The 17,840-nt window shown below is 44.3% G+C and overlaps 1 protein-coding gene across 1 annotated transcript; it reads left to right on the top strand.

The window, feature by feature from the left end:
* The first annotated feature begins 5,554 nt into the window (after nucleotides 1-5,554).
* LOC123061515 (probable GABA transporter 2) lies at nucleotides 5,555-10,394 on the top strand. The gene is made up of 6 exons (XM_044484641.1): nucleotides 5,555-5,891; nucleotides 5,976-6,206; nucleotides 6,493-6,590; nucleotides 7,825-8,011; nucleotides 9,089-9,219; nucleotides 9,494-10,394. The coding sequence occupies exons 1-6, from the start codon at nucleotides 5,762-5,764 to the stop codon at nucleotides 10,118-10,120; spliced, it is 1,404 nt and encodes a 467-aa protein (XP_044340576.1). The 5' UTR covers nucleotides 5,555-5,761; the 3' UTR covers nucleotides 10,121-10,394.
* The last annotated feature ends 7,446 nt before the right edge of the window (nucleotides 10,395-17,840 follow it).

Below are 17,840 nucleotides of genomic sequence, written 5' to 3'. Positions count from 1 at the left end.
CGCAACAACTACTACTTTTGCTGCTCAGTTTTGGAGGGATCCAACACTTGTAGGTATCTGCCTTGTACTTGGTCTATTGAAATCACATACACCAGTACCGGCTAGTCTATTACATTTGCGGGATGCTAGTATGTTAGTTTGTATAGGTAATCAACAACTATGTCAAAAAATATAGGTAATTAACAGTTGTGGATGGATAGGTATGTATGATTTGAGTTTTATCGGTTGTCATCTTCTCACTCAACATAAATCTAATGTACCTTCCCCCCCTCGTGCGCTGTATTGGGGTTAAAGTTGACCTTTGGTTTAGCAACAAAAATATAAGTTACATACCACAAATAGTATCATTGAAGCAAAATGAGGCACGGCCTAGTGGTGGAAAGGGGTTGATGCTTTCTCACCCTCTTAGGTTCAAGTCATGGTACTTGCAATTTGGTTTTTTGCACCAATCTTCTATATATAAATAGCTATCTCCCACTAACTATTTCTCTCAACATGCAAGCATGCCACATCATCATACAACATGCATGAGAAAATGCCCACCCCGACTATCATATGTCTCTCAACATGTAAGCATGCCACTTCATCATGACATGCATGGAAAAAAGACCTATCTCAACATGCAACATACATGAGGGTTTTCATTCTATTATGCTATATACATTTAATAAACATTTTACAATTATATAGTAATCAAGCACAATAATTATATGTATTTTTATTGTTAGCCTTTTATATTATTACTTCAAATATTCATGTTTCATACAACGAATCACATTGAAATATGTTGCAAAATATTCCCGCAACAACGTGCGGGGTATCATCTAGTTATACTAATAGGGGTCTCCCTTACAACCTTTCTATAAAAAAATAGTATCATTGAAAATCTTCTTCGAATATGAATCCAACAATATAAGTTTGTGACATACAATGCATAATTTACTAGTCAAATCTAGATCAGAATCAGGCACACAATACTATGTGAACAATAAACTAGGAGGAGGTAATAAGCCATAGACCAGATTGTGCCGAGCGCAACCAATCTCCCTCATCTTACTTTTTACTCCACGCATACGAGTGTCCAAATTAGAAGAACCAGGTACATGGCTCATGTATCTGCTAAGAGTTCGGATTATTGGAGTCAAATCTCTTATGGGAAAACCAATTTACTGTAGATTCAAACAAATAAGTGAGAATAAAATTCAGAGAAAATGATGCTTTGGTTCCTTGAAGATTTCAGTTCAATTCTTCAGGTCCTATAAGATTTCAGTTGAATAGTATAAAAGGCTTAGACTTGGTAAGAGCAAGTTATATCATTTTCTCCTTCTTTCGTAAACATGTAGAAGCAATACTAAGCAAATGATAGCCATCAGACATGTTTTGTGAAGTGGAGGCTAAGTTATGTTTCTAACTTATGTTGCATTTGGTTGAGCTGTGAATTCTGAAAAAGATGTTATGAGCTATGAGAAAGCTGATGTGAAATTCCAGTTGTACAAAAGTTAGAAGTTTTTTGGTTGAGAAAATTGTGAAACTGCATATTGGTTGTGAATTGTTCGTAATGTCCATGGGACCTGAGTGAATATGTTTATATTCTAATTGACCATAAAGTAGTGATATGTACATTGGTAGATAACTAAATGACCAAAGAGAATTATGATAACTATAAATGAGCTTGTTTTTATAACATTTGGCCTCAACACCACCTACTAGACCAATTTCTTCAGAAAATGAAGATAGCCACATTACTCCGTATGGCATGGAAACTAAAGAAAATCATCAAGATGCCCAGCTGAAAAGATGGATGAAGATATTGTCATTCAGGATATTGCTACTCGACCGGTATCATCGCCTCAGCCTGCAAGGACTGAAGAAGTTATAGGTGAAGAAAGTGAGGATGTGGATATTGGAGATGCCCCAACTCTAAGAATTCATGATGAGTATTGAGCTCAAAAACACCCAAATTATCCTCTCCACACCACACCTCTTGTGAGATCTCCAGAGTCGCCCTTTAGCCTTGTAGAAATTCAAACTGAATCTAATAAGCCTCAGTCCCTACTGCAATGGATTTGCAAGGCTCATCGCTTCCTACATCTCGTTAGTTAACATTCCTAAAGAAGATCACCTTGTCTTCACTTCAGAAGAACAAGAGAGATCGACTGCATCAGTTTTAGAAGAAAATGTGAAGGATATATGCCCTGTAGGAAATACTAAATATTATTATTATTATTATTATTATTATTATTATTATTATTCATGTTTGTAGTTATGTTTATGTTCTATCCAAGAGGCTCAGTGGAAAACTCATGTGCATGTGTAAAATAGTAAACAGTAAAATAGATTCCTAGTCTCGGCTGCAAGACTAGCACAAGTTTTGGATGATGGTTCCATTTTTCTGATCATGGGCATAAATCAGTATGCCAACAATTTTGAGGACACGACATGTTTAATACATTATGCTCTCTAATTTTAGAACCCTCCCATTCAATTGAGGTGTTACAATTAGATTTGCTTCATGATTTTGACCAAATCAATAATTTCCCAAGGAGCTTTCTCACTCAATTAGGTAATCAGTGTTTGATTTGATTAACAATTTTTCCGGGCCAATGATTTCATCCATATACTATATCACTACGCTCCCTAGGATTGGAGGCCTCACAATCAATTGAGGTCTCCAATTAAAATTTGGTCATCCAATTTTAACCGAGTTAACAAGTTCTCAAAACTCTCTCGTTCAAGTTTTTATACAATATACTATGCTTCCTAACTTTTAAAGCGTCACAATTAATTAAGGCATCAATTTAGAATTGGGTCATCCAATTTTGACCGGGTCAACAATTTCTCATGGAGCTCTTTCATTTAATTATTTTAATTCTATATATTCCCTAATTTTAAAACTCTTTTTGTTCGACTGAGGTGTTCAATTTTGGATTTGGTTTAAGATTTTGATCGGGCTAACGTTTTTTCAAATCAACCAATAGCAACCATCCTATAAAAACATATCAACCCCTCATGGAGTCCGATCACCCAGAAAAAAGCGCCACCATGTGATGCTATATCACGAATATAGTACATGCAACCATCGATGCAAAAAATTCCCCACATAAATATGGGTTAATTAGCGGATAACTCAGAACCACGCCGCGAAAGCCCCACCAAATAACTGCATTATAAATAAACATAAAACACACTTCATCATTCCCAACACCGGCCAAACTAAATATTCCATCAGTGCCAAAATATAAGGGTTATTAATTTTTTGCAAAGTCAAATTTCTTTAACTTTGACCAAGTTTAGAGCAAAAAGTATCGACATCCACAATATTAAAAATAATATGAAAATTCATTTCATGATGAATCTAATAACACCGATTTGATATTATGAATTTTGATATATTTCTCTACAAATTTGATGAAATTTAAAGAAGTTTGACTTTTAAAGGAAATACACCATATATTTTAAAATAGAATGAGTAAAGGAATTAAAGAATCCCAGCAGCATCAATTGCGCAGCAAAGCGCACCCAACCCTTCTAGTAAATACACCATGCTCCCTAATATTTAAGGTCTCATAATCAATTGAGGTCTCAATTTAGAATTAGTTACCCGATTTTGACCAGGTCAACAATTTCTCAAGGAGCTTTCTCATTTAATTATTTTAATTCAATATGCGTCTACAAATACACTATGCTCCCTAATACTATACTCCTTAATTTTTAAGACCTCGCAATCAATTGAGGTCTGTAATTTAAAATTGGGTCATCCATTTTTTACCCGATCAACAATTTCTCAAGGAGCTCTCTCATTCAATTCTTTTAATTCATGATGCTCGTTAATTTTTTAGCTTTTCCATTCGATTGAGGTATTCCGATTTGGTTCATGATTTTGACCCAATCAACGATTTTTCAAATCAATCGACAACAAAGGGTCTATAAAAACATATCAACCCCGCAGACCCTCTCACAACCTAGAAAAAAAGAAGCATCAACATGTGATACGATAGCACAAATATAGTACATGCAGACATCGTCGTAGAAAATTTCTCCACATAGGTATGACTTGATTAGCAGATAACACAAAATCACACCATGACAAACCCACCCAAACACTGCATTATATATAGAAATAAGAACACACTCCATGATCTCCCCGACTCACAAAACCCAAAACTCCCCCGGTTCTAAAATATAAGGTGTACCTTTTTAAAAAGTTAAATTTCTTAATCTTTGACCAAGTTTAGAGCCAAAAACATCAACATCCACAATACTAAATAAATAAATTATGAAAATTCATTTCATGATGAATCTAATGACACTGAATTGATATTATGGATATTGATATATTTCTCAACAAATTTGTAAAACTTAAAGAGGTTTGACTTTTCAAAAAACTAATACAACTTATATTTTAAAGCAGAGGGAGTATAAAATATATGAAAATCCAACAATACCAACGGCACATAAAAGTGCCCACAACCTTTCTAGTGTTAGAAGAACCATTATGCTGACCAAACTCAATTGATTGTTATGCTATGAGATCCTTTCGTCATAAGTTAATAGTTAATAACACAGTAAAGTTAAGGTTTGCATGAATCCTAAGACCATAACAGTATCGAGTTGCTTCATACCAAATGATGCACTTTGTAGTTCGTCAAACGTCAACCATAATAGGGTGATCATAACGACATTTCATGAATTTATCGAAAAAGTACGACAAGGAATTAGATAGCTCAAGACTGGGATTTGCTCCTCCGACAATGAAGAGACATTTTTTGGGCCCTCTCGGTGTCACGATATCCATCATTGTCTGGCTAGACACACTGCGATTGATCACGGGGTGCATTGCTTGATTCGTCCTATTTGGCGTTGCTTTGCTCGGCATGTGGTCATATGATGGTCCTTGACGGAATACTCCTTAGGAGTGAGTTCTCATCACCCAGAATAACGTTGACACCAGATCTTTCCCGCGCCAAAAGTGATCCAATCGGAACCATTATATCATCACTATACGTGCGGGTTGTTCCGCAAACTCTCGTATTGATAACGTGAGAATATGAGGGCTCCATGTTCGTCACATAGGACGCGGCCCACTCTGGATTACATTTTCTCTTTTTATTTTCTCTCTTTTCATTTTCCACCCATCACATGCAAGTGATTGAACATATAAGCGAGAAAATGAAAAGCATGGTTGCATGCATGAATAAATAAGGGCTCAAAACAAACACACAGGACACTGACCCTGGATGTTTAGGGGATCAGATTTGCTAAGCCTGTGTGTAGATGCTCGCATCCATGTTTCTTAGCATGCCTTGGTGTCCATTTCTTAAACATGTTGTCCATATATAGCTTACTTAACTTGCTAGCTAGTACAGTTGACCTTTAGGCCAATAACGGAACGGGTCATCTGGTTCATATAATTTGTGCGTAGGACAAAACATATGACGACTCTGCTGTCGTGTGTGTGACCACCTACAAAACTTAACATCCCGGCGCGCGGCCCCGTAGCAGCATAAATACCCGGCCGGCGGCACCGTTGGACTTCGTGCACTCCACAGAACGGAGACCCCACGCCACGGCCGCGAGTTACTGCCGACCGTGTTCGTGTGCGGCACGGTGATTAGGCCGTAACGAGATCCTACTGTATTAATTAACCGGCTAATTAGATTTACTCCTACAGTAGTACATAGGGACCGTCCCACCCTGTGTGTCCGTCGTGTCTACGTATATATCACCGCCGTAACCACTAGCGACAGCCGAGCTCCAGGCCATGGCGCCTGCCGCGTTCGACGCCGAGGCCGGCGGCCCGGCGATCGTGGCCGCGGCAGGCAACGACGCGCACAAGCCCGCCCCCGGAGCCGACGCCGATGCCGGCGCCGCCTTCGTGCTCGAGTCCAAAGGTACCCGGCCTGCCCCGCCCCGCCCTCCCGCGCTTCTCCGGCAATGCGGGGACCTGCTGATTCGATTTTAATCGCTCATGGCAGGGACGTGGTGGCACGCGGGTTTCCACCTGACGACGGCGATCGTGGGGCCGACGGTGTTGACGCTGCCGTACGCGCTGCGGGGGATGGGCTGGGCTCTCGGCATCACCACGCTCTCCCTCATCGCCGCCGTCACCTTCTACGAGTACTCCCTCATGTCCCGCGTGCTCGACCACTGCGAGGCGCGCGGCCGCAGGCACATCCGCTTCCGCGAGCTCGCCACCGACGTCCTCGGTAATTAACCCGCGCGCCGACCTCCTCCACACCATACATCTCCTCCATGTGTTCGCCGCAATGCCCTGACGCCCACTACGAGTGACAGACGATGCGTCCCGACCCATCTTCTGAGATTGCGTTTGTGTGCACGGCAGTACGGCATGAACAGTACCACTGTGCTTTTGCTGTCGTGCGATAGTCCTCCCATTAATCTGGATGCGTGTCTTGGTGAATTTGTGCTGGGAGAGAGAGAGATGTGTGATTAATTATGATTTGTTTTTTGGTGGATGTGTTTGGTGTGCAGGCTCCGGGTGGATGTTTTACTTCGTGGTGATTGTGCAGACGGCCATCAACACAGGCGTTAGCATCGGTTCCATCTTGCTGGCGGCCGATTGCATCGAGGTGAGCCCTGCGTAGCCTCCAAGAACTACTGAATTTAACTGTAAATTTCATTAGCCTGTTATGTATGCTTTGTTTGCTGTTCTGTAGTTAGTTTCATGTCGTCTTCGTTGTGGACATAAATAGTTGGAGTTGCCTATAATACTCTGCAAACTAGGAATACCCACAGAGGAGAGGGTTGCGGTCCCAAATGTACAAGGTCATTCATTTCATTCTTGCGTGGCTTTGTCATACTGCCATACGCACTCATGCAGCATAAGGCGCTGCATATTCTGGCCTAATTTCAGACTCTAATGTGTTGTTGCTTCAGGACTGCCGTAACTACTTAATCAGCACGCAGACACTAGTCTTTTCGGAAGAAAAAAAGCACGCTGACACTAGTTTGATAAGGGATACTCAGTGCTGAGTTGACATTAGTAAGAAAGCTGCTCCTTGACGCCAGTGCATGGCAGGATTCCAGACATGCAAGTAATGTTTGATTGGCATTGCTCGTGGGTGTGTGCGCAAGTATGCAGCAGTATGTCCCAGTCATGTATCCAGTAGCAGTATCTTGCATATCTGATGTCATTATTCTGAAGTCTGAACCGTAGAGACACTATGATTGATCGTTTAGCAGTTTTGTTGAACCATGGGAGCACATGGTTTCCCACTCATTTGGTTCAAATGTCCTGATGTTGATAATATGTCCGAAACCAGTGTTCACAACAGTAAAACAGCAAATGAAGTAGTTCATCTGTCATTTTCATGTGCTTCTTGTCCTGGGCTCCTGGCTTTGGAAAGTTTTGAAGATATATAAATATATAGTTGTGTGCTACCTCTGAATTGCGCACTATTTATGCCTCTCTGTCAAGATTACAATACCTTTTTCTGACATTTAAATGCTACAGGGGAAGGAGATATTTCAAATCTTTTCATGTCTCTTGACTTGAAGTCTGAATATTTCAGTATATGCATCAAATTCAAGACAAGACTACCAATTTGTTGTAAATAGATTAGAACAGAAATTAATTGGCAACAAATTGAATCATATTCTTTCTTGGATAGGAAGGATTTCACTGGCTGACTTGCTAGTTTCTACATTTTTTACAACCAAAGATAATTGGCACTAATATGTACAACCAGTAAAGTTGGGTGAACAGCCTTATGTCCGTTGTCATAGATATTAACTAAAAAAATGCTTTCTGTTCTCTGCTCATATCATTAGTTTCATTAGCTGATCATTATTGTGGCCAAACAGATAATGTACTCGAGCCTTGCTCCCAATGGTCCCCTAAAACTGTACCACTTCATCATCATCGTGGCTGTGGTGCTGGCCTTCCTCTCCCAACTACCATCGTTCCACTCGCTGCGGCACATCAACTTGGTCTCACTACTCCTAAGCTTGGGCTACACCATCCTTGTGTCTGCTGCTTGTATTCGTGCAGGTATTATTGCGTGAGCTCTCCTTACTACACCTCCTGTCCATTCCTGATACGTTTCTCATAAGATTTAAGAGAATTATTATATGTTGAAGATTTAGGAACTAGATTCCTGAAACACTTAGGCTGGCATATCAGAGGAATCAGATGCCATAATCTTTCATGGTACTTCATAGATGTATAAGCTAGTTCCTTATAGAAACTGCTCTTTACAGCTATATCTTTGCAGTGATTCTTTGATGTACGCCATTGGAATAAACTCATATGCAAAGACACGTCGACACCACAGCACCAGGGAGTCATTAGCTGTGACATTCTTCTACAAAACGCATTAGTGGTTGTTAAGGTAGCACCGATTCCCCAGCAGCCGTAGCATTACAAACTAACCCAGACTCTTCTGTGTTCGCAAAACCCAGATTAGTCTGTAAAGTGATCAATAGTGCCTCAGTAGGCACATGATAGTAATCAGTGTGTTCAGTGATTTGCGGTTTTCACTATTGAGAACTACAATGGCCCTTTCCAACAATTGAAGCATGTGACTGAAACTAAATGACACCTAAGAAAGTGTTTGCTTTTGTGGTTGTCGTGATGAATCCTCCATTAGTCACCAATTACAAATTATTGTACTTAAATTGACGATTTTGTCACCATTCAGCTCTATTTCAGAACTCGGTAGACAAGAAGACATTCTAGATTTATCTGAATATTTTTCTTTCCAGTAAGACTTATTTACCACGGGTCGATTACAGCATACATCAAATTTATGTTAGTTCATAACAATGATTCCGATTTTAGGCACAAACCAAACAACGGGGTCGAGATATTGATGTGATCAATTCCAAAGTAAAACCGAATTTGTCTGCTGGATTCTTTTGGCCCACAATTGAGTTAAAATACTCGTTGTTATAAACTTATCGAGCATCTCTCTGTCAGAAATTCTAATTTAGTTTGTGGCGAAGTTCCATAACAAAAGAAGAATATAATCGTATGTACAAGTAGGAAAACTATGTTCATGCAGGCATAGTCCATTTCAGGTTTTTGTGCTCTGCCATACGGTATTTAACTTGTTACCATTCTTGACAGGTTTGTCGAAAAACGCTCCAGCCAAGGACTACTCTCTAAGCTCATCCAAGTCAGAGCAGACCTTCAATGCCTTCCTCTCCATTTCCATCCTGGCATCTGTTTTCGGCAATGGCATTCTGCCTGAAATCCAGGTATATGATCAATTCTTGTCAGCAGCCCCCCCACCTCCCCTGAAATCAGTACAGATTCCGTTGTTACATTGCATATATCTGTGTGTCTGGAAATTAACTAAAAGGCCCAAACTGTGTGGATGACGCCAAGCATACTGGGCCATGTAATTATCATGAGGCGCCGGGCTCTTTCTTCATCGAGTCTGCTTTACAGACAGAATCAAATTTGAATGGGGCATTACAGGCCTATCATACAAACCTCATAGTGGGCCTATTTTTGAACTCGGATTTGCAGGCTACCTTGGCGCCGCCGGCCGCCGGGAAGATGATGAAGGCTCTGGTGATGTGCTACTCCGTCATAGGCTTCACCTTCTATCTCCCGTCCATCACCGGCTACTGGGCGTTCGGCAGCCAGGTCCAGTCCAACGTCCTCAAGAGCCTCATGCCGGACTCAGGGCCGGCCCTCGCGCCGACCTGGCTGCTGGGCCTCGCTGTTCTCTTCGTCCTCCTCCAGCTCCTAGCCATTGGGCTCGTGTACTCTCAGGTGGCATACGAGATCATGGAGAAGAACTCAGCGGACGTGACACAGGGCAAGTTCTCGCGCCGGAACCTGGTGCCGCGGCTGCTGCTGCGGACGCTCTACCTGGCCTTCTGCGCGCTCATGGCCGCGATGCTGCCCTTCTTTGGCGACATTGTCGGCGTGGTCGGCGCCGTGGGGTTCATCCCGCTCGACTTTGTCCTCCCCGTCATCATGTACAACATCGCGCTTGCGCCGCCGAGGAGGTCCACGCTGTACATCGCCAACACGGTCATCATGGTCGTCTTCACAGGCGTCGGGGCCATCGGTGCCTTCGCCTCTATACGGAAGCTCGTGCTAGACGCCGGCCAGTTTAAACTCTTCAGCAACAACGTAGTCGACTGAAGAACGCACATCTATGTAGAGTCTAGTTTGTTAGGTGCTTAGTAGTCCCCTGATTTCTTGAGGCATAGGCGTATAGCTAAGTAATTAAGCTTTGTACCTCCCCTTTTACATAGCTATTAATTTACACGTAAGCACGCATGCATCCGTCGAGTGTACACCATAATAGTACCCCTTCGTTACATAATGTACTCCCTCCATTCCAAAATAGACGATCCAGTTTTATACTAAAATTAATACAAAGTTGAGTCATCTATTTTGGAACGGAGGGACCCATATCCACTATACAAATACTAAACATATAAAATATGAAAATATGTTTTGTGATATTTTTTTTAGTGGAATGGCAGGTGCTCTGCCTTTTCATTATAGGAAGGGGGAAGTACAGTAAAGGGCAAAACCCCAAAAAAATCAAAGAGGAAAAGGAAGGCTTGAGGTTGAGAAGGTCTTAGCTTAGCCAAAACTATCTACACATGCACTATTCCCATGCCTCCTTAAGGAGGCAGATTTCATCAGAGATAATGTTACAAAGCCGTTGAACAGGCAGGCTCTCATGTTGAAAGAGACGTCAATTTCTCTCATTCCAAAGATTCCGTAAAAGCAGTGTGTTACAAAAAGACTATATGCACTACACATTATTTGATATATCTAATGACATGTATTTGATCTTCTAGATGTAGATATTTTTTTCTCTGTAAATCTGATCAAAATTTGTAGAAATTATTTGTGACGCCCCCGATTCGATCGTACATTAATCATACACGCAAACGTGTACGATCAAGATCAGGAACTCACGGGAAGATATCATAACACAACTCTACAAATAAAATAAGTCATACAAGCATCATATTACAAGCCAGGGGCCTCGAGGGCTCGAATACAAGAGCCCGATCATAGACGAGTCAGTGGAAGCAACAATATCTGAGTACAGACATAAGTTAAACAAGTTTGCCTTAAGAAGGCTAGCACAAACTGGGATACAGATCGAAAGAGGCGCAAGCCTCCTGCCTGGGATCCTCCTAAACTACTCCTGGTCGTCGTCAGCGGGCTGCACGTAGTAGTAGGCACCTCCCGAGTAGTAGTAGTCGTCGTCGACGGTGGCGTCTGGCTCCTGGGCTCCAACGTCTGGTCGCAGTAATCGAGTATAGAAAGGGGGAAAAGAGGGAGCAAAGCAACCGTGAGTACTCATCCAAAGTACTCGCAAGCAAGGAGCTACACTACATATGTATGCATTGGTATCAAATAGAATAAGGGTATCATATGTGGACTGAACTGCAGAAAGCCGGAAAAAGAGGGAAATAGCTAGTCCTATCGAAGACTACGCTCCATCTTGCAGCATGTAGAAGAGAGCAGAAGGTAAGTCCACCAAGTAGCATTGTGTAGCATAATCCTAACCGATGATCCTCCCCTCGTCGCCTTGTGAGAGAGCGATCACCGGTTGTATCTGGCACTTGGAAGGGTGTGTTTTATTAAGTATCCGGTTCTAGTTGTCATAAGGTCAAGGTACAACTCCAAGTCGTCCTGTTACCGAAGATCACATCTATTCGAATAGATTAACTTCCCTGCAGGGGTGCACCACATAACCCAACACGCTCGATCCCATTTGGCCGGACACACTTTCCTGGGTCATGCCCGGCCTCAGAAGATCAACACGTCGCAGCCCTACCTAGGCCCAACAGAGAGGTCAGCATGCCGGTCTAAATCCTATGGCGCAGGGGTCTGGGCCCATCGCCCTTTGCACACCTGCACGTTGCGAACGCGGCCGGTGAGCAGACCTAGCAACCTCCATCACAAAGGAAGTTCCGTTACGCGGTCCAACCCGGCGCGCGCCGCTCAGTCGCTGATGTCACGAAGGCTTCGGCTGATACCACGACGTCGAGTGCCCATAACTGTCCCCGCGTAGATGGTTAGTGCGTATAGGCCAGTAGCCAGACTCAGATCAAATACCAAGATCTCGTTAAACGTGTTATCTTGAAGACACCGCGAACGCCGACCAGGGCCAGGCCCACCTCTCTCCTAGGTGGTCTCAACCTGCCCTGTCGCTCCGCCACAACGATCCACCCAGAGGGCCGTCAGGACAAAGGTCCTTTCAGCCCCCAATCCGTGAATCACTCGCGGGTACTCCTCGAGCCAACCCGACTTTAGTCATCACATGTATCATGTATAAAGTATAGGTATATACCCGTGATCAACTCCTGAGTGATCACGGCCCGATAGTATAGCATGGCAGATGGACAAGAATGTATGGCCACTGATGATAAACTAGCATCCTATACTAAGCATTTAGGATTGCAGGTAAGGTATCAACAGTTGTAGCAACAATGACAGGCTATGCATCAGGATAGGATTAACGGAAAGCAGTAACATGCTACACTACTCTAATGCAAGCAGTATAGAGGAGAGTAGGCGATATCTGGTGATCAAGGGGGGGCTTGCCTGGTTGCTATGGCAAGAGAGAGTGGTCGTCAACACCGTAGTCGTACTGGGTAGCAGAGGTGTCGGCCTCGGTGTCTAGCGAGAGAAGAGGGGGAAGAAACAATGAATACAATGCAAACAGATGCGTAACGATGCATGGAAAATCAAAGAGTGATGCTAGGCGTGCCCTAACGCGGTATGAGGTGATACCGGTGAAGGGGGGAAACATCCGGGAAAGTATCCCCGGTGTTTTGCGTTTTCGGGCAAAGGAGCCGGAGGGGGAAAGTTGCGTGTTCGCTATGCTAGGGATGCGTGGCGGACGAACGAGTTGCGTATCCGGATTCGTCTCGTCATTCTTAGCAACTTTCATGTACAAAGTTTTTTCATCCGAGCTACGGTTTATTTTATATTAATTTTAAAATTTTTAAATCATTTTCTAAATTGTTTTAATTTGAAAATTAAATCTTAAATTGCTATGGGTACACAGAATTGTACCCAACAGAATGTATGTGTGGCTGGCAGGTGGGGTCAAGGGGGGGTCCAGTCAGCATTTGACCAGTCAATTGTTGACTGGTCAATAGGGTCAAACAGGGGCCACCTGTCATGGACTGGGTCAACCCAGTCAACAGTTTGACTAGTCAAACTGGACAGGGGGCCCACATGCCATTGACTGACAACTAACTAACCTAATTAATTGGTTTAATTAATAGATTAATTAGGTTAATCTAATCAAGATTAATTAAGTTAATTAAATAATTAATTATTTTATTTATTCATTCATTTATTTTAAAACTCCTTTTTTAATCATTTTTGTTCTGGGGGGTGGGGCCCCACTGTCATAGGCCCAGAGGAAGCCTAGCGGGTTTGGGCGTGGGTGCCTGCCCGAACACACACGGGCGCGTGTGCTCTGGGGCGCCGGCATCGGGCGTGTGGTCTGCGACGCGTCGGGGGAGGCGGAGGCGAGCGGTGGCCGGGTCGCGCGAGGGGGGGTGGTGTGAAGGGGGGCGAGGCCACTGGCTGGGCGGCCGCGGCGCGACAGCGCTGGCGTGGGCCGGTGGGCGGAACAGGGCGCGGTTTGCAGGAGGAGGAGAAGCGCGCGCAGCGGGGCCAACCGACAGCGGGCCGAGTAGGGCGATGCGGTCGGGTGGTGCGGCGCGACGGGCAAAGGCGGGCGCGAGCGGTGCCGGTGCGGCGACACGGGCAGCGGCGAGCAAGAGGGGAGGGCGGCGCGGTCTCGGGCGGACCTGGAGCACACGGGGCACGGGGCGGGCGCGGCGGCTGCGACACAAGACAGCGGCGGCAGCGGTTGGTCGACGCGGGCGCAAGCAGCGCGAGGTCAGGTAGTGCGGGCGCGGCGAGGCCATGGCGGCAACAGCGGAGCCGCGGGGAGGAACCATGGCGTGAGCGCGTGCGCGCGAGGAAGAGAGGAGGAGGAGGAAGCTCACGTGGGCGGCGTAGGGTTCGTGGCAGTGGGGTTGAGGAGGACGGGGACGAGCCGACGATGTAGAGGACGGCGAGGCGGCTCCGTCGAGTGGACGAGCGACACGAGCTCCGGGCAGCAGCGGTGGCGCACGGCGACGTCGAGCGGGCACGACTTCGGGCGACGTAGAGGTTCGGCGGTCTCGAGACGAGGTGAGGCGATGGCGACGAGGTGGCGGGCAGTGGCGACAGTGAGGCGACCGATGGCGTCGGGGCGTGGCCCGATCCAGATCTAGGGCAGGGGCAGAGGCGAGGGGAATGCGGGGAGGGAGTGGGTGAGTGGAGGGGTCGTGGGTAGTGGGTTAGGGTTTGCCCCGGGTGAGGGAGGTAGTAGGAGGGAGTGGGGCGGCCTGGGCCGACCAGGTTAGCAACTGGGCCGACCGCCCCAGTGGGGGTGGGTTCTCTTTCTCCTTTTTTATTTTTTTGCTAGTTTTGTATTTTCTTTTTTCTTATTTTGTTTATTTTATTTCCTTTCTGTTTTAGCTTAGTTTCCTTTTATTTTTGATTTAGCAAAATACCAAAATGGCACCTAATTTGATGTTACCAAATATGCCACTGCCACATTAACTAGCTACCTAATCTAAAATAGTTGTGTAATTATTTACTATTTAAAAATATTTAATTAATTGTTTTTGCTACTATTTTAGTTATCTTATAGCATTTAAACGTTGTATAAAAGTATGGTGCTTCACTATAATCACCTATGCATTAATTGGCACAACTCGAATAATTTGGTTTTAATATTTGAAAACTTTTATTATTTGCCTTTAATTGAATTTGAATTTGAATCGGTCTCGAACTAACACGAGATTAGCAATAGTAATCAAAGTGACGTGGCATCATTATCAGAGAATTACTGTAGCTTAATTATCCGGGCGTCACAATGTTGGGTTTCGTAGTAATTTAAAAAAATTTCCTACGCACACGCAAGATCATGGTGATGCATAGCAAAGAGAGGGGGGAGTGTGATCTACGTACCCTTGTAGATCGACAACGGAAGCGTTAGCAAAACGTGGTTGATGTAGTCGTACGTCTTCACGGCCCGACCTATCAAGCACCGAAACTACGGCACCTCCGAGTTTTAGCACACGTTCAGCTCGATGACGATCCCCGGACTCCGATCCAGCAAAGTGTCGGGGAAGAGTTCCGTCAGCACGACGGCGTGGTGACGATCTTGATGTTCTACTGTCGCAGGGCTTCGCCTAAGCACCGCTACAATATTATCGAGGACTATGGTGGAAGGGGGCACCGCACACGGCTAAGAATATGATCACGTGGATCAACTTGTGTGTCTAGGGGTGCCCCTCTGCCCCCGTATATAAAGGAGCAAGGGGAGGAGGCCGGCCGGCCCCTATAGGCGCGCCAGGAGGAGTCCTCCTCCTAGTAGGAGTAGGACTCCTACTAGGAGGGGGAAAGAAGTGGGGAGGGAGAGGGAAAGGGGGCCGCCGCCCCCCCTCTCCTAGTCCAATTCGGACCAGGGGGGAGGAGGCGCGCTGCCCACCTCTGGCAGCCCCTCTCTCTCCACTAAGGCCCATATGGCCCATTACTTCTCCCGGGGGGGGGGGGGGGGTCCGGTAACCCTCCGGCTCTCTGGTTTTCTCCGAAATCACCCGGAACACTTCCGGTGTCCGAATATAGTCGTCCAATATATCAATCTTTATGTCTCGACCATTTCAAGACTCCTCGTCATGTCCGTGATCACATCCGGGACTCCAAACTAACTTCGGTACATCAAAACTCATAAAGTCATAATATAACTGTCATCGAAACCTTAAGCGTGCGGACCTTACGGGTTCGAGAACAATGTAGACATGACCGAGACACGTCTCCGGTCAATAACCAATAGTGGAACCTGGATGCTCATATTGGCTCCTACATATTCTACGAAGATCTTTATCGGTCAGACCGCATAAAAACATACGTTGTTCCCTTCGTCATCGGTATGTTACTTGCCCGAGATTCGATCGTCAGTATCTCAATACCTAGTTCAATCTCGTTACCGGCAAGTCTCTTTAATCATTCCGTAATACATCATCTCGCAACTAACTCATTAGTTGCAATGCTTGCAAGGCTTATGTGATGTGCATTACCGAGAGGGCCTAGAGATACCTCTCCAACAATCGGAGTGACAAATCCTAATCTCGAAATACGCCAACCCAACATGTACCTTTGGAGACACCTGTAGAGCACCTTTATAATCACCCATTTACGTTGTGACGTTTGGTAGCACACAAAGTGTTCCTCCGGCAAACGGGAGTTGCATAATCTCATAGTCATAGGAACATGTATAAGTCATGAAGAAAGCAATAGCAACATACTAAACGATCGGCTGCTAAGCTAATGACATGGGTCATGTCAATCAGATCATTCACCTAATGATGTGATCCCGTTAATCAAATAACAACTCCTTGTTCATGGTTAGGAAACATAACCATCTTTGATCAACGAGCTAGTCAAGTAGAGGCATACTAGTGACACTCTGTTTGTCTATGTATTCACACATGTATTATGTTTCCGGTTAATACAATTCTAGCATGAATAATAAACATTTATCATGATATAAGGAAATAAATAATAACTTTATTATTGCCTCTAGGGCATATTTCCTTCAGTCCCCCACTTGCACTAGAGTCAATAATCTAGATTACACAGTAATGATTCTAACACCCATGGAGCCTTGGTGCTGATCATGTTTTGCTCATGGAAGAGGCTTAGTCAACGGGTCTGCAACATTCAGATCCGTATGTATCTTGCAAATCTCTATGTCTCCCACCTGGACTAGATCCCGGATGGAATTGAAGTGTCTCTTGATGTGCTTGGTTCTCTTGTGAAATCTGGATTCCTTTGCCAAGGCAATTGCACCAGTATTGTCACAAAAGATTTTCATTGGACCCGATGCACTAGGTATGACACCTAGATCGGATATGAACTTCTTCATCCAGACTCCTTCATTTGCTGCTTCCGAAGCAGCTATGTACTCCGCTTCACATGTAGATCCCGCTACAACACTTTGTTTAGAAATGCACCAACTGACAACTCCACCGTTTAATGTAAACATGTATCCGGTTTGCGATTTAGAATCGTCCGGATCAGTGTCAAAGCTTGCATCAACGTAACCTTTTACGATGAGCTATTTGTCACCTCCATATATGAGAAACATATCCTTAGTCCTTTTCAGGTATTTCAGGATGTTCTTGACCGCTGTCCAGTGATCCACTCCTGGATCACTTTGGTACCTTCCTGCTAGACTTATAGCAAGGCACACATCAGGTCTGGTACACAGCATTGCATACATGATAGAACCTATGGCTGAAGCATAGGGAACATCTTCAATTTCTCTCTATCTTCTGCAGTGGTCGGGTATTGAGTCTTACTCAACTTCACACCTTGTAACACAGGCAAGAACCCTTTCTTTGCTTGATCCATTTTGAACTTCTTCAAAACTTTGTCAAGGTATGTGCTTTGTGAAAGTCCAATTAAGCGTCTTGATCTATCTCTATAGATCTTAATGCCTAATATGTAAGCAGCTTCACCGAGGTCTTTCATTGAAAAACTCTTATTCAAGTATCCCTTTATGCTATCCAGAAATTCTATATCATTTCCAATTAGTAATATGTCATCCACATATAATATCAGAAATGCTACAGAGCTCCCACTCACTTTCTTGTAAATACAGGCTTCTCCAAAAGTCTGTATAAAACCAAATGCTTTGATCACACTATCAAAGCGTTTATTCCAACTCCGAGAGGCTTGCACCAGTCCATAAATGGATCGCTGGAGCTTGCACACTTTGTTAGCTCCCTTTGGATCGACAAAACCTTCTGGTTGC

Source organism: Triticum aestivum, chromosome 3A (genome assembly GCF_018294505.1).
Source record: "Triticum aestivum cultivar Chinese Spring chromosome 3A, IWGSC CS RefSeq v2.1, whole genome shotgun sequence".
In the NCBI taxonomy this organism is placed as follows: domain Eukaryota; kingdom Viridiplantae; phylum Streptophyta; class Magnoliopsida; order Poales; family Poaceae; genus Triticum; species Triticum aestivum.
This window is presented reverse-complemented; position numbering and strand designations above follow the sequence as displayed.

Excerpts from the sequence above, each read along its gene's own strand:
- LOC123061515 (XM_044484641.1), top strand. The coding sequence starts at position 5,762 with ATGGCGCCTGCCGCGTTCGACGCCGAGGCCGGCGGCCCGGCGATCGTG. Across the intron at positions 6,591-7,824 it reads TGGCGGCCGATTGCATCGAG|ATAATGTACTCGAGCCTTGC; the intron begins GTGAGCCCTGCG and ends GTGGCCAAACAG. Across the intron at positions 8,012-9,088 it reads TGCTGCTTGTATTCGTGCAG|GTTTGTCGAAAAACGCTCCA; the intron begins GTATTATTGCGT and ends CATTCTTGACAG.